At 38.2% G+C, this 27,741-nt stretch overlaps 1 protein-coding gene across 3 annotated transcripts in view; it reads right to left on the bottom strand.

Annotated features, from left to right (window-relative positions):
* Positions 1-697: 697 nt before the first annotated feature.
* The window catches only part of ccr6a (chemokine (C-C motif) receptor 6a), a 71,161-nt gene continuing 44,117 nt past the window's right edge, over positions 698-27,741 (bottom strand). For all 3 annotated transcript variants that reach the window (XM_039747687.1, XM_039747689.1, XM_039747688.1), the window contains exons 3-4: positions 6,274-6,355; positions 698-3,750 (exon numbers count right to left, since the gene is read on the bottom strand). In XM_039747687.1, the coding sequence (XP_039603621.1) occupies positions 2,650-3,741 (1,092 nt within the window). In that variant the 5' untranslated portion in view covers positions 3,742-3,750; positions 6,274-6,355 and the 3' untranslated portion in view covers positions 698-2,649. The remainder of the gene's footprint in view (positions 3,751-6,273; positions 6,356-27,741) is intronic.

The following is a 27,741-nucleotide window of genomic DNA, read 5'->3' as shown; positions in this document are numbered from 1 at the left end:
CCATTTTTTTTACAAAATGTTTTAAAAATCCCAAAATGTGATGTCATATCTCAATAATTTTCTAAATGAACACAGTTAGTTTTTAGCTCTAAATTCCATGACATATCTAGATTCAGTCCTCGTGGTCTCCTTGAACATTTTAGGATCGTCCTCTACAGTTTGTGGTAAAATAATTTGCTTGCAACACTAGACTTAAGAAAGGTGAGGATAAAAAAAATATATATTTTCATAAAGTAATATATAAGCAGGTGTATTTAAAAAATAGCACTTTAATATTGATCAACATGTATAAGTGATATAGTACATTATTATTTGTTTATGTGGTTTTGATTATTACAAAGTCATTTACAGTAGCAATAGCTTCAAAAATCTATTACATACTTTTGTGTTTTATGTTACAAAAATCACAATTTTGATACCGAACTGAGCAGATTTCTGTTGTAATTTACAAAGTACCATTCTTAAATTGTAAATCATCTGTCAATATAAAAAAGTTTCAGAAAATTAAGAATATATTTTTTTACATAATATTGAGCATTCAGTTAAGTAACTGCTGACCCAAAGTATAGTAGGAAAGACAATGCTATATAAAATATTTGTTTTGAAACATATCCAAAAATGCAAACAAAACACAACAACAAAAAAAAATCTTACAAAAAGCATTTTCAATAAAGTTTCTCCAAGTCTAATTATTTAAATAAATATTTAAAAACTAGATGGAAAAATATATTTAAAACTGTTTTACATAAAAATAACAAACAGTTAATGGCAAAAAAAAATATTGCATAAATGTATCTGGTGACATATTTTTCTTAAATCAGTACCATTCTGAAAAAGCTGAATTTGAAAATATTTTTCTTCCAATTGTTAATGTTTATGTCTCCAAAAGGATTCATGAAGACATTTTCTTGTAAGCTGTTGAGTAAACTTTACCAAGCAGCAAACTCATTTTACAATAAATCAGAATTTCTTGTTGTCATTAAACTACACAGATAGCATGAAACAGCATTTAGACATATTTGTCAAATATCCTGCTGAACAATTTATATTTTTCACCTTGTTCATGATACATACTGTACATTGTGATAGCTTCATTTTTATGTTGTTGAGTAAGAAACAAAAGATCGACTATTACAAAAATAAATACATCTTTCTGTTTTATACAATTAAAAAGGCACAAAGCATTTGTTTGGCATGTTGATTAAACATTGATCCTTTAAAAAAATTGTGTTTATAGGCCTTGAAACATACAAACAGATAACATGAAAAAATAATGCATGTGCAAGCTTAATTCAGACTTTATGTTGTCCTGCTTGTATTCTTACATTTCTTGTTAACTATTGACACACACATGTGCATGGGAGGCAGCTAAAGGGCTTCAGGGGGTGGCATTGTGCACTAACCCTTTCTTTCTTTCTTCTGCTTCACACCCAAGGGAAATTCCACCTGGGGCCGATGGCGTCACTTCCTATTCTGGGCCCGATGATGTCACTTCTGGTTCCAGGCCTGATGACATCACTTCCCCCAGCCGGCCATTTTATTAGCCGTACAACAGGCCTGTTTTGGGCTCAATTTTGTAAAAAGATATTGAGGACTTTTTGTTTTCACCCAATCTTCAAGTATACAGGATGGCTACCCCAAACCTTTTTCTGTGTTCCTCACTTTATTTGACACCATCTTTATGAGTTACCCAACCATCTACATATCCAGTCACCTGTCCATTTCCCAGCTTGTTTTCCACATCATTGGATTCTGGTGGTCTATCATACCTCAGACACAAGGTAGGCCCAGTCCTAAAAGAGATGCCAGTCCATTGCATGGTATGTGCAGCCACACTCACTCATGTGAAAAACTGTAGGGTCACCAATTTAAAGTAGTCTTTAAGATCTAGGAGGAAACAGGAGCCTCTAGAGAATAACATGCAGACATAAGCAGAGGGGATTTACACCAGAGCTGCCAAGGCTTGTGTGACATCAAAGCTAACCACAATGCCACCATATCTCCATCTTGATTAATTGGTTAAACTTAACAATTAACTTTAGGGTTGCTGATCCAGAATACAGTCGGCAAACAAAAAGAATGTATAAATTACAGCAACTTTGAATCCAAAAGGAAGATGTTTCTACTGTAAAGAACGCCTGTATCATTCTTGAAATATTCCATTTGAATGATCGATTTGGCAGGTTTAGTGAGCAGAATCATCGGATTTACTCTGGAGCACTCCAAATTTGAAGCAGTTATTTTTTTGCATGTGTATACCACTTTGAACAGTTGGCTGACTGACAGCTGGGTGCAGAATGTAATTGAAAATAGGGGTGAATATAGAAGATGAACAACTAGATGATGTGGCATTTAGATGACGAGTCCAGGCATTATTTTCTGCTCAGGTTTTAAGAATGCAAAGTTCTTTCAAAAGGATCATAATTGCTTTGGACCAGATCCTGTTACAAAGAAAAAGTAGATTTGAAATTATTGTCTGCTGTTCGACATGACAGTCCATTCAAATAAAAAATATAAAATATTCATGTCTTTTTGACAATCAAAGCTGTCATTGTTTTTTCGTCATAAACCAGCTCTTCATGTTGGCTTGCTTTTGTAGATTTCCGACTGCAGCCATGCAATCCAAGCCAGAAGCAGGAAAGCCAAAACCTACATTGTAAAAGATGAGCCGTTATCGACGTCATACACCTCGCTGGTCTTGCGGGACATGTACATTTCTGATGTAAATCTTGAAGGTCGTCTAACAGATATGTATTTCTTGCTGATGCACCACAGATCTTGTAAAATCTTTCTGAAGTGGTTCCTAAACTTGACACCAATAAACGCATATAGTACCGGATTGAGACATGAATGGAAGAAAGCCAAGGCCTCCGTAAAGAGCATCATCCTGGAATGGTTTCTTTCATCTGGACAGAAACGGTCTGTTCTAAATTTCCGCATTAAGTCAATTAGAAGAACAATGTTATAAGGAAGGTGGCAGAACACAAAAACAATCACCACTGCCACGACTACTCGCACAGCTTTGTGCCTCTGGAAATTACGGGTGTGCAACAGTGTGAAAATAATGCTTGAATAGCAGAAGATTATAATGACGAGAGGAAGGAAAAAGCCAACAGACAGCTGAATGGCAGGCATTGCTGTCTTTAAAATGATAGCTGTCTCATTGTCCTGAAACCTGTGTTCACACACTGTGGTGTTATTAATTTCATAAGTCTCATAGAATATGAAAGTGGGTAGGGACACAGCAATTCCCACCAACCAAACACAAAAACAAATAACATGACTGTATATCAGGGCAGTTGACCGAAGATTGAATGACCTCCTTGCTTGAACAATGGCAATGTAGCGGTCAGAGCCAATGCAAGCAAGCAGCAGCATGCCACTGTACAAGTTAACGCTGTAGATGCCTTTGAGCAGTTTGCATGTGAAATTACCCATTACCCAGTTATTCAGTTGATTGACTGTAAATATTGGAAGGGAGAGGTCAAACAGTATGTCTGCTATGGCCACATTGAGGAGAAAAACATCGGTCATGGACTTGGGTTTCTTGTAGCACGCATAGGTAGTTATCACCAATCCATTGCCAATAAGGCCGAGAACCAGAATTATAGAATAAACATATATCATAATATTATTAACCATATCCCGGATATCAGTCTTATCACAAGGATATGCAGTAGTATCATAATCGCAAAAACCTTCTTCTGTTTCATTACATAGCTCATATTCATAGTCTTCCATTTTTGAATCCTGAAATAAAAACAGATTGCAGCAATTACACTGATATCCATAACAGTTCTGAATATCCTTTAACAAGCTTTGTTTCAGACATTTTGCATTTTATTTCAAAGTATCTTTGAGTGTGCTGAAGCTCACATTCACATCAGTAATTCATGAAACTCCAGTCTCATCGAAAGGGAGAGAACTGTGGTACAGTTCCTACAGCAATTCTTGTCTTCTTCTTGTGTAACTATTATGGCCAAACAGTAATGAGAATTGCTCTCTCAATGAACAAAATGATCCATTTTCATTCATTTTACAAAACCACTCCATTACAGCAATTAAATTCATTCAGAAGTCATTTGCTCATTTTTATTGTGTTCATGAGAATTACTTCTGATGAAAGCTTTGAAATCACTTCAGCTGGTTTTGTAACCCCCCACATACGATAAACCATTGAACTTGTGTTAATGTCGAGTTATGCTAGACATCAAGATTTTTGGGGTTCCTGTGTAGACCTGAAAAAAAACACATTTTTAAGCAGTTTTTGTCCATATTTTGTGCAGGAAATCACACCCTTATGATAAAAAGTTAACCAGTAGGTGTCAGAAGGACATGAAGTTGTGCCTGCTACTTTAACTGACCCCAGAGGTGTACCCCCTAATGGGATACAAGGGGTCAAAGTCACTGCTTTATACAGAACTTCTGGGATTACTCGTCAAGAATATGGTAATATTTTTTTATATTTGATTATTTATCGGTGGTCCTAGCTCTTTAAGGGCCACTCTCAGAAGGTTAAACATTATAAACTTTAAACATATTCATGTGAGCTATCATTTTAGACCAGTGGTTCCCAAACTTGATCCCACAGGTTTTTGTTCCATCCAACTTCTGTTTTTAAATGGACTGTTATTTCCATGTTTTTGCGTTTTGGGGTCAATTAAGAAATTACAAAAGAAAGTGTGTTAATAATTTTAATAAAATGGAGCAGTTACATGTGATAAATTTTTTTTTTTACTTTTTATTTATCCTGATTTCCATTCTGCACTTCCACTACTGATGAATTAGTGGGTCTGACACTGAATCAGTTGGAGCCTTTTAGAATTTAGTGTTGTTCACCCAGTTGCTTGCTTTGCTTGTTTTTAATTAGAATGATGAAGGGAGCATACTACACAGAATAAGGGAAAAATAATAGGACAACAATAAACAAGAGTTAAGCATTTAAAGCTATAGCAGAAAGAGAAATATTTCTAAATGTCTTGTAGAGTAAAAATCATACTGCTGTGCTTTTTTGAATGTACAATAAAAGAAGAGAAAATACAAGACCAGCTAACTAAATTAGATCAATTATTATCACTTATTGTGAGTTTGGTTGGAACAAAAACTTGTAGCCACAGGACTCAGTTTGGGAAGCACTGTTTTAGACTATTTGAAGGCCGGTAATTACTAATGCGATATTATTTTTGATTTTTGATTCTTTACTAGGGATCTAGTCCTCTCTTGGCTTCTATTAGATTGAAAATGTCTATTACAATCAAGACTATTTAGACTTTAAACATTTAAACTGTGGCATACATTTTAATATTCCAGTTACTTGAACAAACCTTTCTTGTTAATCATGAAGTTCTACCTCATGAAGTAAATCATTACTTTTCTTATAAACACCTCAAATTAGGGAATCTTTTTCTAATATTTTTTATTTGTTTAATACTGGAGCTATAGGTCATCTTGGCAGCCACCAATCTATCATACAATACACACTCACTTAAACAATTATAAATCTCCTAACAGAAAATATCTAGATGTAAAGTCACACTTTCTTCAAACATGTATACATATCTAAAATTGTGTGACTTCTCAGGTAGCAACATTAAATAATCAGTCCCGGTTTGATGCAAACTTTATAGTAATTTATATTTTCTTTAGTTGCCAAAATTACAGCTGAAACCTTCCTTAGGAGACAATTTTTTATTGTCTGCACTTTTTTTAACAATAGATATTAGAATATCTAGGTTGTAAACGTAGATGGAGTGGATGTCACCTGGTAGCACACTCATGTGTACCCCAAAAATCCTCAGTGGAAGGAAAACTGAGGAAAATTACTGTATGTGCCAACATGGGAGTACATATATTCTACAAAGACAGTGACTGAGGTGGCATTCAAACCCAGGCCTCTGAGAGAAGACATAACATGCAAAAAATCTAGGGTCATTGGGGCCACAGCTCATTCCAACAGCACCAGATCCACGGCAAAGAACAACCTTAAATGTTCCAGTCCTTTGCAAAGCTCGTACACTTGGGAGCAGTTTAGGATTACCAGTTATCCTAATACACATCCTTGAGATGTAGAAGGAAAACCAGAATACCCAATGAAACAGAATATGCTAACTCCGCTCAGATCGTAGATGCATGAGATAGCAGCTCTAACCCCTGCATCCTGAAGCCCCTTTGCTGTCATGCAATATAATTTTAAAGCGTTTAAGTCAAGGTGTGAAGGAAATGCTGTCCAACCTGAAATAAAAGGGCACATAGCTAAATAAAGTGCGATCATACCTGAAGAGTTCAGTACAAATTTCACAGGACGAAGTGGGATGAATTCAGAGCAGGGGAACTTCCAACAGGCATTAGGAAACAGCTGTGACGAGAAATTTTAAAAACAATACAAAAAGAAAATGTGTCATTTTAAAACAGGATGCACCATAATTTAGTTAGTAAAGAATAAGACACTAAAGCACCATCTAGTGGTGTAACCCCAAGCAACTTACTGAACAGTAGTGGCACTAGGACTGAATTCTTACTTGCATATTAATACATTACATTTCAATTGAAAGATTTATTATTTTTTGTCATATATCTTTTTCACTAGAATATTTATTATACTGTAAATAACAATACAGCCATTACTGCTACCAGAGGAGCAAGTATCTCACAAGGCAAATCAAATTTTATTTGTCACATAAACACAGCACAGTATGTAATGTAGTGAAATGCTTAGTTGCTAAATTCCAAGATTGTGCATTATATTAATGTTATAAAAATAATTAATTAATAAAAAACTTCATATGAAATAATTAACAATAGGCACTCTCCTCATTGAGGATGTGTATGGACTGTGGACAGAAGCTCCTCCTCAGGCTGTCTGAACAGTGGCAGTGTATACCTGACCGCATTACAGTAAAGAGGCTGTATTTGGGATGACTGGTAGCATTGATATATATATATATTGTTGCAAGCGGCTGGGGGTGGAGCCCTGAATGGACGCCCTGGAGGACAGGAGGAGGGCTTGTACCTCCTTCATACCACGAGGGGGTGACCGCCCTGGTTGTATTGGGGGCCATGGGAAGAGGGCTTGGAAGCCCAACCCTGTAGGGGCCTGTGGCCACCGCCAGGCGTCGCCTCAGTGCCTGAACAACCCTGGACCTCAGCACTTTCACCACACCAGGAAGTGCTGTGGGGAAGTGGAGCAGGGACACCCGAAGGGCTTCCGGGTGCACAGCCGGCACTTCCGCCACACTGGGGCGTGTTTGCTGAGGAATGCCGGGAAGCAGCTGGAGCCCACCCGGGTTCCTACATAAGGGGCCGCCTCCCTTCATTCAGAAGCGGAAGTCAGGTGGAAGAAGGACGGAGCTGGAGAGAGGACTGGAGGCGGCCAGGAGAAAGGCATTTTGACTGTGAGGCCTGGACTTTGGGGGATCGGTGCTGGAGGCACTGGGAAGTGCACTGAACTTGAACTTGTAAATATTATAAGTAAACGTATGTTGGGTGCAACAAAAGATGTCCCTCTGTCTGTGTCCAGGTCAAGGTTCACAGTGGTGTAGTCGGCAGGATGCTCCGTCTGGTGCAAGATGGGGACCTGCATTAAAAAAACATTTTTCTGTTGACGGCCCGGCGGAGCAGCAGACCCCACACACTCGCCATGGGAGCGGCACGCGCACAACCCCGTGGGAGCGGTTCACCCCACGGACCGCAGCCGATCCGCAGAATGGCCAAACTCCCCGGGTGAGGAGTGCAGCGGGCTCCTGCGAGCATGTCGCGGCAGAAGGCGCCCGGAACGGCATGTTGCCTAGCGAGGCCATGCCGGGGACGTTTCCCCGGACAGACAGGGCCTGGGAGGTAAGTTCCCTGCTTGCTGGCAAAAGGCCCTGCGGGGCTGCGTGTGCTTTGTCCTCGACAGGCAGGGGCTGCCCGGATCCTTGTCGGTGGCAGGCGCATGTCGAACCGCGGCGCCTCATTAACAGCAGCAGCTGGGAGAGCTGCTGAGAGGGAGACGCTGCAACCCGAAGAGCCAGCATGCCGCCGCACTGGGAAGGAAAGAGCCAAAATAGCAACGGACCGGAAGTCCCACCCGCTGACAGGCACGGGATTGTGTGTCTTGTGTGCCCGCCAATGACTGGATAGAGCCAAGGAATGTCAGTCTCGTGCCTGGAAGAGACCCGATTGGGCCAGAGGGAGTGGCCCACAGGATGCAGACGACGAGTGCGGTTGATGGACAGGTAAGCCCACCGAAGTCTGTCTCCCTGTTCTCGCCGGTGGCTCTGCGCGAGCCGGAGTCCCTTCAGCCCACAGAGTCATCTTTATTACAGGTGCTACGTGCTCTCCCCGTCAGGTTGGAGAAGCTGAAGGGGAAGGGGGTCACATCATCGGAGACACCGTGTGATATGGAGGAACAGCGCAACGCTGGAGCCTTTGGCCGGGAGAGTACGGCGGGGAAGGTGAGTGTTGCCCTCCCTGCACAGCATGAGGGAGGATTCGCCGAAAACGGCCGTGACATTAATAAGAATGACCGGCATTGAGTAGGCAATTCTCCAACAGTGGACGCGGCGGTGCAGGCTGCACGCGAAGTGAGGAGAGTGAGATCACATGGGCTGGCAGGACAGGGGCTGATGAATGCCCTGGGTCCTAGCGCCCTGCGCTCCAAGCCCGCGGCAGTCTCCTGTCGCTCTGCAGGGACACAGACGGGGCTGGATTTGAGCTTTCACCATGCTCAGACCCAGACCGTCAGAGCGTCCAAGAAGAAAAGGAGAAACTGAGGGGTGAATGCCGGTTCCTCCGATAAGATGGGACGTGTTCCAGTGAAGGGCCGTCCTCTGCGGAGGCAGAGGGAAACACCCTGGGCGGGTGGAGGAGCCACCTGTGAGAGCGGATCCGCCAACGACAATCGGACGGGCATGGAACCAGCGTCGGAGGAGCCGAACAGGCAAGTCGCGGGCTGTTGGTAGGAGGGGAGAGCGCTGCCGGTACAGAGATCGGTGGGACGCTCGGTGCGGGTGTCCAGGCAATGCTTCTGGCCTTCCCTTTTGTCTTTTTGTAGGACTGAAACCCCGATGAGCATTAGGACCAGCCTCGTAGGGAACCTGCCCTCCTGGAACGGGTTGCTCCATGGGAAGACTCTCCACCAGAGATCGGATGGTGCCCCGGCTGGCGGGGACTGTAGAGGCGAGAGCGATGCAAACCGATTTGGTCGTGACCCAAAGTAATTTCCCCCATAGGATTGTATGTAAATACAATGAATCCATTCCAGACCGTACAACCTATGTAAATATATTTTTTTAAAGATTTTTAAGCACAAATATAGTTAATTACACCATAGAATGCACATCGTAATAGTAAACTAAATGTAAAAACATTGAATAACACTGAGAAAACCTTGAACAACAGAGAAAACTAACATTGCAAGAGTTTGCGCTATAGCCTTACAACCCGATCGCTGTAAACACTTTTTTTAAAAGAGTTTTAAGCACAGGGGAAAAAAGGAACATTTGAAAAATCTGTAATTTAATAAACCACCAAGAAAAGTAACATTGCAACAATTCACACTACGAACCGAAAAATGAACATTTGAAAAATCCGTAATACAAAAACTAACCATAAACCACAAAGAAAACTAACCTTGCATGAATCGAGTTCTGGCATGTAGTGAGGAGGAACTGGGTAGAGAGGAGATTACAGTGCAGAAACCATGGTTAACTGCAAAAGCACACGAAATACTGTAGAGCACAAAGTGTTCACAGGTAAAGCATGCACGTCTGACCGAGAACAATGCAACACGTGCTGAAATCATCGGCGCACACAAACCGAAAGGGAAACTGGCTTGTTCATATACCGAGTGTGTGGTCGTGAGGCAAAAGTTTGGCCATGCTCGCAGGAGCCCGCTGCACTCCAGCAACGCCCATTGACCTTCCTAACAATATGCGGTTAGTTTCAGTGTATTTATAAAGCCGCGCCAGGAAAATAAAAGAGTCACCACACAGGAACAGTACCACCACTTTGACGCTGGGTGCCGCCAGTCTGCAAAACCGACCGGAGAACTTGCATACGACAAGGAATGAGGTACCGTGGAAATGTGTGTGGCTTTATGCCAAGTGTAGGTTTTATACATCGCAATTTGAACGTGGAAAACTTTCAGTGCGTATGCAGCGTTTATACATAAGGCCCCTGGTGCTTCAAAAAGACGACCTACTGGAAGCAGGTGTCACTTATCACATAGATGACTTGAAGGAAGCTCCAAATCTGACAACTCAACGTGAGACCCAATTTACTAAGAAGTCACCCCTTTTAACATGGCGATTACTTTTGTTGCTTTATGCATTATTTTTGATTAAGACTGCAAATATATATATGTTACTAATCAATTGATTGATTGATTAAATTAATTAATTAATTAAAGTAATTAATTAATTTTATCATCAACAAAAAATATGAACTTCAAGCTGTCTCTCACAAACATTCTGAAAATTGAGAACACTTGATTACTGCAACTCGCTGTATTCTGGGATTAGTAAATCCCTGATACACAGGTTACAATTGGTCCAGAATGCTGCCGCGCACTTTCTGGTTGGGTCAAGAAAGTATGACTGTGTTTCTCCAATTTTAGCTTCTTTACACTGGCTGCCTGTCAGTTTTCGAATTGATTTTAAAATCTTGTTGCTAGTTTTTAAATCTGTACATGGGCTTGCTCCTGCCTATTTATCTGAATTGTTTGTATTACACCAGCCATCTAGAGTGCTTAGATCTTCTGGTCAGTTGTCCCTTGTACCAAGTGTAAAACTAAGGGGGACAGGGCTTTTGCAGCTGTTGCTCCTCACCTGTGGAACTCTTTACCTCATTACATAAGGGAGTCGTCTACAAAGTACAATTGAACTGTGCAAAACAAGATTAAAGACTCATTTCTATTCACTTGCATTCCGTGACCTTCAGTAATACTTTCCAAATAGTTTCCTCATTGTGATTATGTAACATTACTTCTATTTATTATTTATTTTTATTCATGTTCATTTATTTTATTTCTATTTATGTTATTCATGTTAATAGTATGTTTTTCTTTAATTTTACTATTGTAAAGCACTTTGGCCACAGCATGCCAATGTTGTTTTAAATATGCTATATAAATAAAGTTGACATTGACATTGACCTGCAGGACTGCTGTTGGAAAAAGTAAATAACCTATTGCTGTGAAACTATGATGACATGGGCTTTGAGCTTTTCAATCTGAATCAGAAAATTCATTTGAACATCTTGGATCAGAGTGACTCTTCAAAGTAGGGACAGCCCCTTCTGAGCTCCTCCCCCTCAAACATGTTATACAATGTTTTTTGTGCTACCTGACCTTAATTCACTGTGACCTACATTACACGACACTTCTTGAAGGAATCTTTACAATAAGAAGTTGTTTGTTCTCTTCAGTGCATGTGAAACTTCATTGACAACAGGAAAGAAGTGTTAGGTACACCTGTGGTTTTTTTTAGATCATTGCTGATTTAATAATCAAGCAATAATCTATTGCTTGATTGATCCTGCAATGCCTTCTTCTTGAACACCCAAAGTTCTTTCCATCTTTACAATTGCTTTTTCATCATCTATTTGATAACTGCCTATTTTTACTGCAAGAACTGCCATGTAGAAATCAATTTATGATCCAGCCCATCATAAGCTTCCTGTTTTTTATAATCTTTCATTTTTTTCTTACTTTAAAAGATTCTCTAAATGGCTGGAAAGATAGCACAGTGGTCAGTGCTACTGGTCCACAGTTTCTAGGTTCATAACCCAGACCAGTCATCATCATGGTCCTCCCTTCTTAGTGTTCTAGTTTGCCACCGCAAAGACATGCAGGTTAGATTAACTGGTGACTCTAAATTAGCCAGGTATGACTGAGTAGATGAGATACCCAGCGATAGACTTATGGCCCCTTGAATTCTGGTTTGTGTCTTTTTTGTTTAAATAAACTACCTCTTAGCCACGTCTCTTCTGTCCAATTTCTGTTGTTAACAAGGAGCCTTGAAGTCAAGACCATTTAACAAAACTGGCATATCCGTATATTAAGCAGTACTGAAATGTTACATTGTATGCTGTCATCGTAACCTAATATTGCAAGCATTTTGTGTCATTTTAGTATAACCTCATTGACATTAAACACAGAAGTGTGAACAGTGGGAGGGTATGCTTAGTCATCAGCTGGTGACGCCACATGGTTTGCAGCAGGTGACAAAAACCTCTGTTGCCAAGATGGTACTTCTGCTGTGTTTTGAATGTTTCGCTTGTGGCCAGTTACATAACTTAAAATTCAGGTTGCCAGAGGTACACATCTGCCATGTAATTTTCTAATCCACTGAATTGCCAGGAGGGTGGGAGTGTTTTGCTGGAGCCAATCCCAGCTAGTATAGGGCACAAGGTAGAAGCAATCCCCTGGACACTCACACACCACCCACACATACACACTTGGGTGAATTTGACGTCTCCAATCCACCTAACCTGCATGTCTTTGGACTGTGGGAGGAAACCAGAGCACTCTCAGGAACCTCATGCAGAAGCAGGGAGAACATGCAAACTCCACACAGCGAAGACACAGAATGTGAACCCTGGTCTCCTTACTGCAAGGCAGCAGCACTACCACTACACCATGGTGCCAAGCAATGGCTTACTCCTTCTTGAATTCTGGTTTATTATTGTGAAGGGCTACCTCTTATAATAAAGTCACCTCTGTTCTGTTGCTTCTTATTAAGGTGTTACTAAGGAGTCTGGAAGCCAAGAACACTTAATAAGACATTTGACATTTTTGTATATTATACAAATGCTCAAATGCAACGTTGTATGCTCTCCTAGTAAATTAATATTCCACTCATCTTGTGTCATTTTAACATGAACTTCTTGACATTAGCATAGCAGCATGAAAGGTGGGAGACTATCCGTATTCATCAGCTGGTGACTCTGTACAGCCTGTAGCAGGTGACAAAACCTCTTTTCCAAGATGCTAGTTCCACTCTATTTTATATTTTACCATGTGGCCACTTACATAATTAAAATTACAGGCTGCCAGAGATGTACATCTGTGCATGTTCTAAATACTTTAGCAAAATGTATGAAGACTGACCTGATTCTTTTCATCTTTCCTACTGATCACAATATTGCATGCATAGTGCATTTAACAAGTTTTTTCATCTCATTTCTTATATACGTATATGATTTTGGATAACATTACAGCTCCAGGTTTGATTCCTGGGCTGGTCACAGTCTGTGTGGAATATCATGTTCTTGCTATTTTCTTGTTACCCCACCAAGGTGTGAAGGTTAGGTTAACAAGTGTGTCCTTCACAGGACTGTCGACTCATCCAGAGTGTCAAGAGCAAATGTCCAGAATTGGTGCTTTCCTCAGTTACGGTGCATTTCAAGAAGACTCTAGAAATTAACTGGTGTCAGTGAATTGATGGACGTCAGTTGTTTAACATTTCTGGTTTATTTGATTTTGCTGTGTAATAATATATCTTTTAATCGGTGCTTGTAATGGCTTCTTCTTGTCTGTCGACAATGTCTCATTTTCTGGGTTTGATTCTCACTTTTTTACCATGGCCATTCATAGGCCCCTACACACTCCTGAGGTTTGTATTTTATGCTAGAATTAATTATGATATTTTTAGTTTCAACATGTAATTGAAAACTAATGCTCTATTTTGTCTTGAAAAATTCAATACTGAACCTTTTCGGTATGTTGTACACAGCTTCTGTGATGTAGAAGTAAATATGATATATTGATGAGGGGCTCCACTACAAACAGAAAAACGTTAAACCAGTTAAATCGACGGTTCTTGTGACTGACTTTTCTTACATTTTTTTAAAATATTGTTTTTCAGAAGCAGAGGAGGTGGGTATGGAATTATAACCTTGTGGTTTTGTCATATCTTTATTAACACATGCAAATGTCTATACCACATCCTTCTCAGGTGAAATACCAATTTAGGTCAAATAAAAAAGTGCCTACATATTTATCATTGACATATATAAACACAATGGTAATATGATTTTTATTTCTCAGTCTAAATGTTGTTCTCTACATAGCACCACAATAAAAGCTAAAACTAATACATATAAAGTTCCAAGTTTAGAGTTATATGTTATACTTACAAAAAGTTTTATCCGTGTCTAAAAAATTTTGTAAAAGTAAGTTCAATTTACACATTACAAAACAATTCCATTACACTATACAACAAAAACAGTTTTGCTTAGGAACGGCCATGTTAAGGAAGAGTCATTTTCCCTTCTTAACTGAAGACCATCGTCCCTACAAAACATTGGACCAAACATCCATACTACTCACATATATTTTGGATTTAAAATCAATTCTTATTAAAGCCCTGTTTCCCCAAAATCCACAAGCCCTTCCATCCCCCCCTTACTGTATCTACTGTAAAACCCCACTTCTCAATACCTCTCTTAATTTTCCTTTCTAGCTCCTTTTCGAAAATCTTTTTTTAACCACCGCGCATCTCTGGTCACAGACCTCTTTTTCAGGATACACCTGATATCCCATATGCACTTCCTTGCCAGGCTAATAATAAGCCATATCAACAAGGCTTCCCTTGAACTTCTGCCATTTCCAGCTAGACCCGCTCCTTTCAAAATTAAGCCATACAACAAAACAACTGAATCTTTTACCATTTTCAATAATCCTTCAACATTTGCCCACACATCTTTTGTCCAACTGCACTCCCAAAACACAGGCCTAAGTGTCTCCACCTCTGTACAGTCTGGTCTTGGACACGTCCATATCTGTGTCAAACCTTGGCTGTACATCCTGTCCTTCACACATAATCTTCCACACACCATCATACAATTCAGGTCCTTTAAAGTATTTTCTAGCCATTTTTACTGTACCACTATCCATTCCCCTACTTCAAACTTTCTTGTCAAAGCAACACCTCCAAATTGCCTATACTGCTTATTCATAGCCTCCTGGTCTCTCCTCTGCCTCCAGTGATGGTATATCCATAAAAATAACCAGTGTGTTTATTGAAATCTGAAAACTTGGAACAGTTACTTAACTATTATGATGAATATCATTTGGAGTGTGCCGTTATCAGTTTATTTAGCTGCTCACTGATTTTTGGAGATACATTGCAGCACATTTCTCCTTTTGACATATATAGACCTTTATTGTTTAGGGCATCCCCCCCACACACACACAAATTTATTATTAATACCTAAACTTATTAGAATATTTTACTCTCTCAAGTCTTTTTAAAATAAAACTGGTGTAGGAGCTATAGGTCACCTAATGTCTGGAATGATCTACTTACCAAAATACATACATCCCATCAGTCACTGCATTTACACTCACTAAGCGAATTACTCCTTATCTTACAAAAGCAAAGAGCTTTTAAAGAGTTGTTGCTGAGTCTGTTGTTACAGCTTTCTAGTAATGATAGCAATCAATGTATGTTGCTGGCTCTTAATAAGTCCAGGATGAGAAAATGTGAGAATATATGTGATCTTGAATGGATCTGACCCCTTAAACAAATTGGGTATCTACCTTGTATTCATTAATGCAATGAAAGACACCCAAAATCTAACTGTGACATTAAAATATGATTAAAGGGGGGGCAAGAAAATGAATGAATTGATAGATGGATTTATATGTACATTGATATTTCATCCATATTTGTTAATGAATTCAATTCTCTCTGCTTAAAGTAAAAGTGTGTAATATAAAACTGAATTCAGTTGAACTATCTTGGATATGACATCGTTTAAGAACAGTCGAAGGCTCAGGGTGCAGGGGCACCAGGATGTGCTAGAAGAGGCTCCAGCTTAAGCCTGGTGTTCCTGTTGCAAAAGTAAGGTAGCCCCTGACCTTGGAAGATGGTCTAAGGTGTGGTCAAATGTGACCTCTAAAACTATTGTGAATCTTTTTTATTTTTGTTGTATTTTAGTTTTTGTTTACTTTTATAATTTTGTTGCTTTGACAGCACTATCCACACTGCCATTTTGTGGGGGTTTCTGACACCGCAGTTATGTAGTTTGCCTGTTGCTTAGATTGTAGCTACCATGTGACTGCTATGGATGAGATGCATTATGGTATTGCACATTGCCTGTTTAAGATGGTGGTACGACATGCAGAGTATCCTTGCTTTTGCATACAAACAAAATATTTTTTCCATGCGTCTGCTTATTTGGTTTATAGTGTACTTCTTTGATAAGCTGGCTAATGAATTTGGCTGGTTATGACTCTCTTTTTACAAATTTTGCTTTAGTTTGCAGTTCTTGATTAGTTTTCTGGTAATCAAACCCCTGTTGTCATTTTGACTATAGGTTTTCCTATCCCCAAAATCCTTTTTCATCTTCCTGATCAGATTTCTCATAAAATCTATTCAGTTTTAGAGTGCCCATTAATCAGACAGAAATGGGGTTTGAAGCTGTCATATGCTCACTACGTCAAGAGGTAAAACGAGACCAGGGTTCAACAGGCAGGAGGAATAGCAAGGTGAGGTTATAAGGAAACAGTGTGAGAGCGAGAGATGTGACATGGCAGGCCCACTGGAAAGGTGAATATTAACAGCCTCAGAAGTTAGGAACAGGAGGGCTGCAGGTTTTGTCTTTCTAGATTATATTTTTGGTATGCTTTTTTCTGTTTATCCTTCCTAGGTTTTTAGTTATTAAACAAATCTTCTGTTCCTATTATGTTGTAGATTCCTTTTCCTTCTTTATGACAGTGGAATCCCCCAGCCATATGTGTGCATCATCTGCTATCACACACCCACTGTTTTTCCCAGTGACACTTCAGAGACAGTAAAGCAACAGTGAAAAAAAAACCAAGCAGCCCTCATCTGATGGAAACTAAACAAAAATGCAGTGACCTGTGGTTTTGGCTCCTCATACACTATGTGTTTTGCTCTGCTGTTTTTCTTACTTTCTACAGTGATGTTTACATTTCATAGATAGATAGATAGATAGATAGATAGATAGATAGATAGATAGATAGATAGATAGATAGATAGATAGATAGATAGATAGATAGATAGATAGATAATAAAGCAGACACAGTAAGGCATTATGCAGTAGTTTTGCTGTTGCTGCATTTCTTGACACACTTCTGTTAAATAATTTATTGGCTGAAAGTCTTAGTGTTAGTGTAGTTAGTGTATCATAGAGAGAATGTGCAGCATTTTCATATTGACACTCAGTTTTGTCTTCATTCATTTCCCCACTGCAACCTCCAGGGGGTCCAGAATGCATCTCATAATTAAGCCTGGCTTTTTAGTCAGCTTGTTAGACAAGCTGAGGTGTGGTACACATAACACAGAATCTTATTCCAAAACCAAAACTTTCATAGTGATGTTGTAGTTAAGATTTCAATGTGACTTGTTACCCAGGTAAAACTATACTTTGTTTTGCTTTGTTTTCTTTTTTGTTGGTTGCTTTTGGTTACTCTTTGTTTTTAGAAGGTCAAAAAATTTGGATGTTGGATAGTATGTACCACCATCTTTTATGGTGTCATCTTGTCATCCACCCATATTGCTATTTGTGTATACAAAAATCTGGCATCTTTAAAAATGCAAAAAAAATATGATTTTATGTTTGTCCTGCCTTTTACTGTTCGTGATAAAGTTTGTTCTAATGTGTATACCTCATCACTTGCACTATCTGGCATGACTATTATTTTTAATTTATTGAAGTTGTAAGATACCAAAGGATTGTTGCACTTTATTACCCTTCCACTGATCCAATTTCTTGTTACTAAATCACATTTTTGTCCACAAAACTAATACTAAATTGTATTATACAAATGGTGATGATTTCTATAAACCATGCCACTGTTTCTTACTGATGTTTAGAAAATAATGATGTGCTTCTCCGATTCCAAAATTATTTACATCATCAGCACTAAATTACGGAGCTTTCATACCACTTCAAAAACTCAGTCTACATTTTTCAAGTTTATGTTTTGAAAATATAAAATATTCACCATGTATTGTATGCACATACTATACTTTCAATTACACTCCCTGCTTAAGAATAAAAAGAGCAGTGTGCTTCTAAATTAAGTAGTGAACAAGAAAGAAAGAAATTTAAGGAAAAGGAGTCTTGCGTAAGAAATCATTGTGTAAATGGGAAAAGATCATGCGAGATGACAATTTCCCACTGGGGATTAATAAAGCATCACTAAGCACTCATACCCTGATGAAAAAGAAACACTGTGATCTTGCCTTATTTTCCCTCAGCATGTATGTGCCTAGTACATTTCTTGAAAATTAATAACACTCTTATATTATAGTAGACATACACATGGTGATCTGGATAAGAAAAAGCCATGAGCAATCATACCACTATTATTTGGTGCTATAAAAGTGTATATGAGTGTTTGTGATACTCAGCCATTACACTACCAACATAAAACACTGTAGTCTTAGTGATCAAGGACTGCAGTGATTCAACCTGACATTCAGTATATTCCTAGGGTAAAGATTTTGGTTTTTTGGGATTCTTCACCTGGCTTTTTTAAAAATATTTCCTCAGCCTGGCAATTTGCAGTTACTTCCTGTCATAGTCTGAATGTATGAATAGCAGAAGCTTAAACCTGATTAGTATAATTTACATTTAATCCTGTCTCAGTTTTATTTACTGTAAATTTAACCAGCCAGCTCAAAAACATGAACACCATTAAAATGCCTTATATTCCCTGTGTCTGATTTTGTAAATGGAATGGCAATGGAGTAAAGAAGCAATTAAAGTAGAAAAAAACATTAATAGCATTTGTAATGCTATTGGAAAATTGTGCTTTTACAGTATGCTAAATACAACTCATAACGTTTATACTGTGTGTTTTATTTCAGTCTGTTTTTATTTTAGAATTATTTAGATTATGACTTTTAACTTGCGGGCTCAGAGCTCATGTGGGAAATGTTCTGTAACTGAAATAGCAAGTAGGTACAAATTACCTCATTATATCATTAATATTCATGAGATAGTTTTCAAAACTGTACATTTGGGACTAGATGAAATTCTGGGGTGTATGCAAAATAGACATGGACAGGAATTCTGAGAAAATTGTTAAATTAGTGGCATTGTTTATTAGAATAGACATGTTTAATCTTCGATAAAGTGACCAGTGTGTGTATGCTTATAATAATATGTGAAACGGAGGCTTGGGACTCTAAAATATTCATGTTTCAAAAATAACTTAATGGACAATCAAGCAGACCATGGAAAACTTATCAGTTATCTGTAATTTTGGACTGATTCAATATCTTATGAAAGGCAGTCAACAAGACTCTATAAAGGAACACAGAGAGAGAAACAATTACAAACGAGAAGACAACTTGGTTAAATGTTGTCACCTACAGTTTGCCCCTTTGCTCCCAAGCATCATACCTGACTGAAGAAAACAAAGACTGCAACAACCAAAGCTATAGCCACCTGATGCGAAGCTTGCTGTGTGAGCCTGATTTGAATAGTGCAGGTTGTATGTTTTCATAGCTAACATTTACACCTGATTTCTCCTTCAAATAAACATAAGTAATGATTGAAATTGTTTGACAATTGCTATGCTAAGGTTGATGTGCTGTTTATGACATTTAGAAATGACTGATAATTGTTAATTAGGTTATGTACTGTCAGTGGTAACAATTAGCCCTTGGCTTCTTTTAGATTGTGTAGCTCTTTCAAAGGCAGCCATAAGGATACAAAAGTCCAGCAGGAGTAGTGGCTCCTGGCTTTTGCTAGGGTATTCTGAAGTGTGGTAACCCTTTCTGGAGAAGCAATCTGAAGACAGATTGACACATAAGTGAATCCAGTAGGGATACCTCGTGAGCAGAGCTGCTTCTAGCCCCTGGTTAAGGAATCAAAGTTGAGATAGCTAGCCTCGCAAGTGTTGAGATATTCTTGCTTTATATTTGAGCTTATCTGTGCTGGGTAAATGGTGAATAACTACATTTTGCAGGATGTATATGTAAAACAAGGTTAACAGTTTAGGTATTTCCAGTAGTAACTTGTCCACCAATTCAAAAAGAACCTCAGAGGTTAAAGTGCTTTTACACCACAAAACAGCGTTTGAGAAAGGAAAAAAAGGCCAGCCTTGATCTTGGAACTTTCCTTCAGTGCATCTCCAATAATAATATACAGTAGTTAGCCTTTTTAGCCCACCAGAGTTTGGATACGTGGGGTAAAAAATTTTGAAAACATATTAAAGTTTAATATTCTGCACTCCTTGAATTAGAAAAAAAAATATCTTCTCAGTAAACTTGAACTGTAGCTTCAGATCAGCAGCTTGTCTTGATATAAAAGTTGTCAGAGCAAAACTGAGCAAGAAACCTTTTGACTAAAATTTGTTGTATTGCTGTTCATGTTTGTCCTAGACAGCAGAGGTCAGCAAACCTTCATTAATAGTAGTAGAGAAGGTGTGTGGTGCCATTCTACCTTAATTTCTCACAAATGTTTTCTGGTAGTCTAGTGATCTCTTGATTATTTTGAAAAGAAAGTGTTATCAATCGATTGTATGCTATGCTCTTAAGATTTGTTGAAAGTAATTTCTGGTCAGTCAGTGAATTTACAATTTTGGCAGATTGGATCCTGAGTATGCCCTTAGGTATTTTTTGGACAAAATTCACTTAAAACCAGCCTCTTCTTTTAACCCTGCAGTCCCTTTATTTAATTGACACTTTAGGGATAGAAGAATTCATTTTAATAATGTGCTCAAGGCTCTTTGCAGCCTATTTTTCATTTAACCAGATCGGAGCCTGGTAGTGTTAAGTGTCAGAGACAGGAATCAAACCTGGTACATAAAATGGTAATGTGGATTCTGGTATGCAATTCATAGTGCCATTTTGGTTGTATTCACTTTATTGCTTTATATCCTGACTTGATGCCAGGACATTTACATGCTATTTCTAATGTATTGATTTGTATTTGTCATGTAACTTGGACTTTACCTTTAAATTTTGTAGGTTTGTGATGGTGTTGTCTGTGAAAAGATTAAAACAAAATAAAAAAAAAATGTTTGCTGGATTGACTACTTTACTTGTGCCAGAACATAATTTACTTTATGGTCTTTAAATATTCCAGTGCCACCACGTGTGTCCTCCACCACTACCCTTCACATGCAGCTCCAAATTTGCTTGTGGAGAAGTACACTTCAGTGCAGCTATATTCAAGCCCACTTACTCCTCTTCAAGGTCTCAAAGAGCTGGAGTCAGTTAATGCCCATTAGGGGAATAACAAGTATTAACCAACCATGGATTTTTGAGGTAATTTAAACTGCTGGTTGTTGACCTTGTTTGGAATAAGTGTTATTCACTTAGACATCAGCCAAGCTCAATTCAAGACTGCAAGACACATATTTGTGCATGGTTTCACCCCACTCTATTTTCCACTGCAACACAGTCCAGTTCCTTTCTCAGGTTCTATTAGGGGGCTTTACATAAGTTATAATAAACCATATAATAAATACTACATTCAGTTTTTTAAAGTGTGAAGTATCTAAATGAAGGACTTTCAACATGAAGATGTTTCATGGGTAATAGAGAGAAAGTGAATATAACTATGAAGTCAAAGCTCTGGCCCCTGTTAGGAATGGTTTAAACTCCCAGCAGAATGTGGCATACTAAGAATGTTAGTAACTGTCTCTTTAAGGCATGGGTGTCAAACTCCAGGCCTGGAGGGCCGCAGTGGGTGCAGGTTTTCTTTCTAAGCCTTTTCCTAATCAGTGTCCAGTTTTCACTGCTAATTAACTCCTTTTTTCCTGCATTTTAATAGCCCTGTTTTTAAGGATTACATCTTCTGAATTGATCCTTTTCTTCATTAAATGACAGCCAAACAGAAATGAGACATGAAACGAGCCAACAGATGACCAGCTAAATTGGGGCGTCAAACTCCAACCACTTCCTTACTGAGAAGGTGATTCTTGCTGTTAATTAAACCTTTTATTCAATTCCATGGCTTGTTGCTGCTCTCTTTTTGCCACAGCAGACATTTCCAAAACTGTTGATATTCAGTTTTTTTCTAAGAACTCCTAAAATGTTTTGGTATCCTGAGGAATAAACCTTACTGAGACCTTCATCTTTATTTTTAGATTTTGTTTGATGGGTACAGGTGAGCTGGTCATGTCCTGCTTGTTTTATGTCTCATTACTGTCCGGCTGCTAATTAAGGAAAAAAAAACTAAGGGGCCTGAATCAAGCTAATTAAAGCTAAGGCTAAAGAAGTTTAAAAAACTGGTCACGAATTAAGAAGATGGTTAGAATGAAAACGTGCAGCTACTGCGTCCCTCCAGCACTGGAGTTCGACACCCCTGCTTTAAGGCAAAATAACTTTTTGGTACAAGCATAAAGCTGCAAGGGTGACATGGTGTTTAATACTCCTGCATAACTAGAGGATGCTGTGCTCATATCTTAGCCTGATCATTGTCTGTGAAGAGTTTGCTGTTTTCTCAATGTCAGGATGTTGTTTTTTTCTTTAAATATCCTTTACATAACCCAAATTAATTGCCTTATAATAAATGCCTTAAATTAATTGTTCAGTCAAAGTTGGGCTGGCATGAGTGAATATGTTGTGTAGCAAACTGGGAACCTTGCACCAGGACAGATATTTGACCCCCATGACCATATACACAAATGTCTCAGTCCATGGAGTGAGCAATAAATTAAACATTTCATCTGCTTTTATACTTTTTCTGATTACATCACCTCATCTAATACATCATCTCAATTTCTGAATCATGCCAATTCTTCCATTTCTCTGAACACCGCTTCATTAATAGGGGTGTTTTGCAGATTGTCCCATTGATCTTAGCACCGCTCTATAAGAGGGGTGTATAGGCTTTCAGTTTATCCCTGCTTTCTGGAGGGGTGTTTGTTACTCATTTACCCCATTCTAACCTTGGAACATTGGTAGTATCTTTAAGACCTCAGGCACTTCCAGCTTTAAGTTACATTTAGGTAACTCTTTAGTTACATTCCTTCTGTTTAATAATTCATTCTGTTATGGCTTCATATATATACTGTATATATATATATATATATATATATATATATATATATATATATATATGTAATAAATTGTAAAAGATGATTATATATTAATATTATATATTAACAAAAAATTCCATAGCACTATCCAAAACCACCCCAGACCGGTCTGTGACAAAATATAAGTCTGTTGAGTTCCTTCTGGTGCAGGGTTCACACTCTGCCTAGATTGAAAAATTGTACAGTTTACAAAATTGTATATTATGCTACAGGAAACTATATGGTTTCTTGTCCAACTCCATTCCACCATGTCACTTTTTTTGATATACTTTGTTAACCCCCAAGAGGAAATTGACTTTTTACATGACCTTTTGGGGACAGAGCACAGGGTTGGCCATTGTACAGCGTGCCTGATACAATTTTTAGGTTAAGGGCCATTCTCAAGGGCCCAACGGAATAGGGTTTTCACTCCAGCAACAAAAGTTTTCATTAATACTAATAACCATTAAGTCTAGAACAATTCTTAGTTTGGAGTCATGTATCATCTATTCTGTCTTCCAATTTTCATTTCATGGTTTTCTAGGAGCAGCTATGTTGTTTTATTAAAGAGATTGTCTTTTAGAAGCAAGAAGGTTTTAAGCCTGCTTCTACTGACGTAAAGATGTGTTATTTTTAGGACAAGGGGGTAGACACTTCTAAAAATGCTCTTAAAGGTTGGCTTGCTATAGTAAAGCAAGCTGTTTTTATTGGCTTAGCTGTATATCTGGGCATTGGCCTTTCTCATGTTAAAGCTCTGAGACACTCATGTTAGGTAACCACAGTGCCGCCCACCTGTTTTCAAGTCAAATGAGTAGTCTGGGAGGGAGGAGTGTTCATTTAGGTACTGCAAAAAATAGAACATATATCTTTATCTTAATTTAAAGTTGAAGCCTGTGGTTATTTTCGATTCAAAACAGGATAAGAATGCCATTTGTTTATGATAAAAGTTAGCATCTGTTATAATCTGATTTGTCTGTTTGAAGTATTACCAATCTGATGTTATTGTGAGTTTGAAAACTGATGGAAAGATTTCAAAAAGTAAGGTTTGATATCCTCTCTTGCATCTCGTAGTAATCTGCATGTACTCCTTTAATGTCTCAGTGAGGCATTTCTGACTACCATTGCCTCATGGTTTATAAATACTCAATGAGCGACTATGGATCATATCAATGTACAAGAGAAGGCGGGACACTTGATCTGCAGTCACAGATGGTAATTTGTATTTGGTATCTTTGTGGTTCCATCCATTTTTTTCTTTACACTTTCTATTCAAAGTTCCCTTTAATCTAACAATTTGTTACAGACTTACCCTTCATTGGGGAGAAAATATCTGGCCCTGCAATTTTATTGTGAATCTTCAACTCCAGCACAGAGGGTTGTCCAAGCTGAGTATATGGAAATTGGCAGAGTCCTGGTGGACATATTTTTGGGAAGCATAAATGCCTTTGTGTTTGAACAGCTCACAGCAACACACGACTCTGTCTAACAGAGCTTTATGGAAGAGATTGGTTCCCTTTAACCTGCAGTGAAGGCTTAAGAAGCAAAACTTTCGCAAGATGTTGGCAAATTGATGCACACCCTGGGCTAACAAAAGACAGATTAAGACCCTGGAAGGACATTTGCCAAGTGCCAAAGTGTCAGAAATCAAGGACAGAAACAAGCACTGCAAGATGTTTATTATTACCATTAATTTTGTGAATTCTAAAAATCATGGGGTAGTAATTTTATTTTTCATAAACTACAGATTAAAATACTAAATACGGGGTTAGACACCCAAGGAAGATTCTGCTATGTACTAGGCAAATTAACAGAAAAGAAAATAGCCTTCTGTTCAATATACTATCCTATGCCATTCCATCTGCCATTTTATGTATACATCACTAATCACGTTTCGACTGTGTGATTAGTATGGACACAAATGTCATTATGACTCCATTTTGAATAAGTCACCAACTTCAACTTAACACTGCCCAACTGTGCTCAATGAAAAATTGCTACTGACTTATCACTCACAGACACATTGTGCTTACTTAATCCAGTGTATCCCAAACTTGGTCCTGGGGACCCCCTGTGGCTGCAGGTTTTTGTTCCAACCAACTTCTGTTTTTAATTGAACTCCTGAGCTAATTAAGTGAACTGATATTTCCCAAGTTCTGTGTTTAGGGAACAATATAGTAATTAGAAAACTAAGTTTGCTAAAAAAAATATATTAAAATGTACCAAGCAGTTATATAGGAATAATGTAATTTGTTTTCTTTTTAACAGTATTTCCATCTTGATTTTCATTCTACTTTTCAAGGTGTTCTAATTGTTTAATTAATCAATTATTTACTAATTAGTAGGTCTGACTCTAAAGTATCTGCAGCCTTTGATTATTCAGTGTTGTTTGCCTGGGTGTCTGATCTGTTCATTTTAAATTGTCATTAATAAGATACAACGAAGGGGGAAAAACTGCACAGAGAAAGGGCAAAATATAATGAAATCAACAAAAGAGAGTTAAGCATTTAAATCTGTAGCAAAAGCAGAAATATTTATAAATGTCTTATAAATGTAAAAATCATGCTGCTATGCTTTTCTGAATGTTGAATAAAAGAAAAAAAAATACCAGCTAATTAAATGAGCTCAGTGCTATCAGGTGTTGTCACTGATTAGGAGTCTGGTTGGAACAAAAACCTGCAGCCACAGGGGGTCCACCAGGACCGAGGCTGGGAAACACTTCTTTTTTCTGGTCCTTCTTTATTCAAGAATTGACAATATGTTTATTTTTCAGTCTTTACTCAATTCATGGTCAGATTCGAATTTTAAGCTTGCTAGTTTATCAGATCACATAACTGTCTTGGCTGAACTACATTATTCAGAATTTCCCTGACTGACATTTAAAGTGAAGATTTGGAATTTCCCGATTGCATGTTCTAAAAATTTGGTACAGTCACAGAGACAGCAGATAAACAAGCTGGGGGACGTGTATTGTATGCATGGTAGAGTAACAGGCTAGTATAGATGATCCTGAATTTGTGCTTCAGATTACTTCCGTTAGAGGTGAATTAAATCTCCTTCTTCTTCTTTTGCAGAAAAAGGAACTTGACTTGCCTAAAACACAAGTGTTTTTCTTCAAGTGTTAAGCCCAGTAAATTATTAGCCCTCAGGCAGCACCAGTCCAAGGCATTTATTAGTACCCAAACAGCTATTTTTCCATCTTTAAATTCCACTGTGACTAATAACTGTTGGTGAGTATTAGTGATTATTAAAGACCACTGCCTGGTCTATTCTGCCACCGTTCTTTCATTCCAGACTGGCTATCGCTAAAATGAATATAGTATACACCCTAGTACCCTTTACCACCCTTAGCTAATTTGGTCTAATATTAAGTCCTTACTCTTTGTATTTTTATGCAAAAAGAGAAGGCCAACACTTAGACATCTTCACTCTAATCAGACATGGGGGCAAAATGAGTGTCATGCCACCTCAGTCTTACTTGATTAAAGAAAATCAAGACTCAAATGGGTTACTGAATGCAATGCACGTTTTTTATTACTCAATCCAACATCCAGTCCTCATATGTCCTGTCTGAAAGCATCATGGGAACTGTAGTGCTTATCATCTAATTATACAGTATATACTAGCAAAATACCCACACTTCGCAGCGGTGTTAAAGAAGTTATGAAAAAGAAAAGGAAACATTTTAAAAATAAGGTAACATGATTGTCAATGTAATTGTTTTGTCACTGTTATGAGTATTGCTGTCATATATATATATATATATATATATATATATATACACACACACAGAAACACACGCATATAAACACATATACATATATACATATATCAACATATATATACACATACATATACAAATATACATACATACACACACACATATATATATATATACACACAGACACATATATATACAGATCTACATATATATATACACATACTATATATATATACATATCCACATATATATATATATACTGGAAATTGGAGGCATCTGAATTGAAATGGGAGATCAGAGGGTATAAAGGGGATGCGAGGAATACATTGAGTATGGAGAAACTCTAGAGACAGCGTGTGTATTAACTTGTGGATTTTTCTGTATTTGGTGGCAGCATGACGAAGTTGCTTCCGTAAGACCGCGTTAGCTGTGGAGCTCAGCTCGGAGCATATTCTTTTCCTACCTTGTCAATTATGTAATGCGTTTTTTGAACAGGTTTGATGCATGGAAGTGATCACTCGTACTGCATTCAGTCAGTTCACGTGAGCTGCTCTCTTGTGTGATGTTGCGATGTCCACGGCTTTATTTAATGTTAGCTAAGACCCGGCACTTAAAAGTTTCTCGCTACAGCAATTTTAACTCCGTTACAAAGTGATCCAAAGTCTCGTTTATACCTCTTCTCATTAAACTTGTATCTCGCGAATAAAGTATTCATCGAAAGCATGACAAACAGCAGCGGGAACGTGTCTATAAACTTAATTTAAACTTACACCTACACCGTGCTTTGTTTCCGCAGTAGCTGCACTTATGAATATGCTTGTATGCACTTTTTCTTCAGTGCTCTTTGGAGCTCTTCCTTGTTTTCTATGTACTGCGTTCACAGTCAGTTCACGTGATTACGTGGGAGGTGTGATGATGCAACACGCAACTCCGCCCCCCACGGCCATCGAGCTGCAGTCCATTACAGTATATGGATAAAAATAGGTTCCAGTTATGACAGTTACGCGTAGAATGTCTAAATGAAACCTGCCCAACT

The sequence above is a fragment of the Polypterus senegalus genome, chromosome 3 (assembly GCF_016835505.1).
Source record: "Polypterus senegalus isolate Bchr_013 chromosome 3, ASM1683550v1, whole genome shotgun sequence".
Taxonomy (NCBI): domain Eukaryota; kingdom Metazoa; phylum Chordata; class Cladistia; order Polypteriformes; family Polypteridae; genus Polypterus; species Polypterus senegalus.
This window is presented reverse-complemented; position numbering and strand designations above follow the sequence as displayed.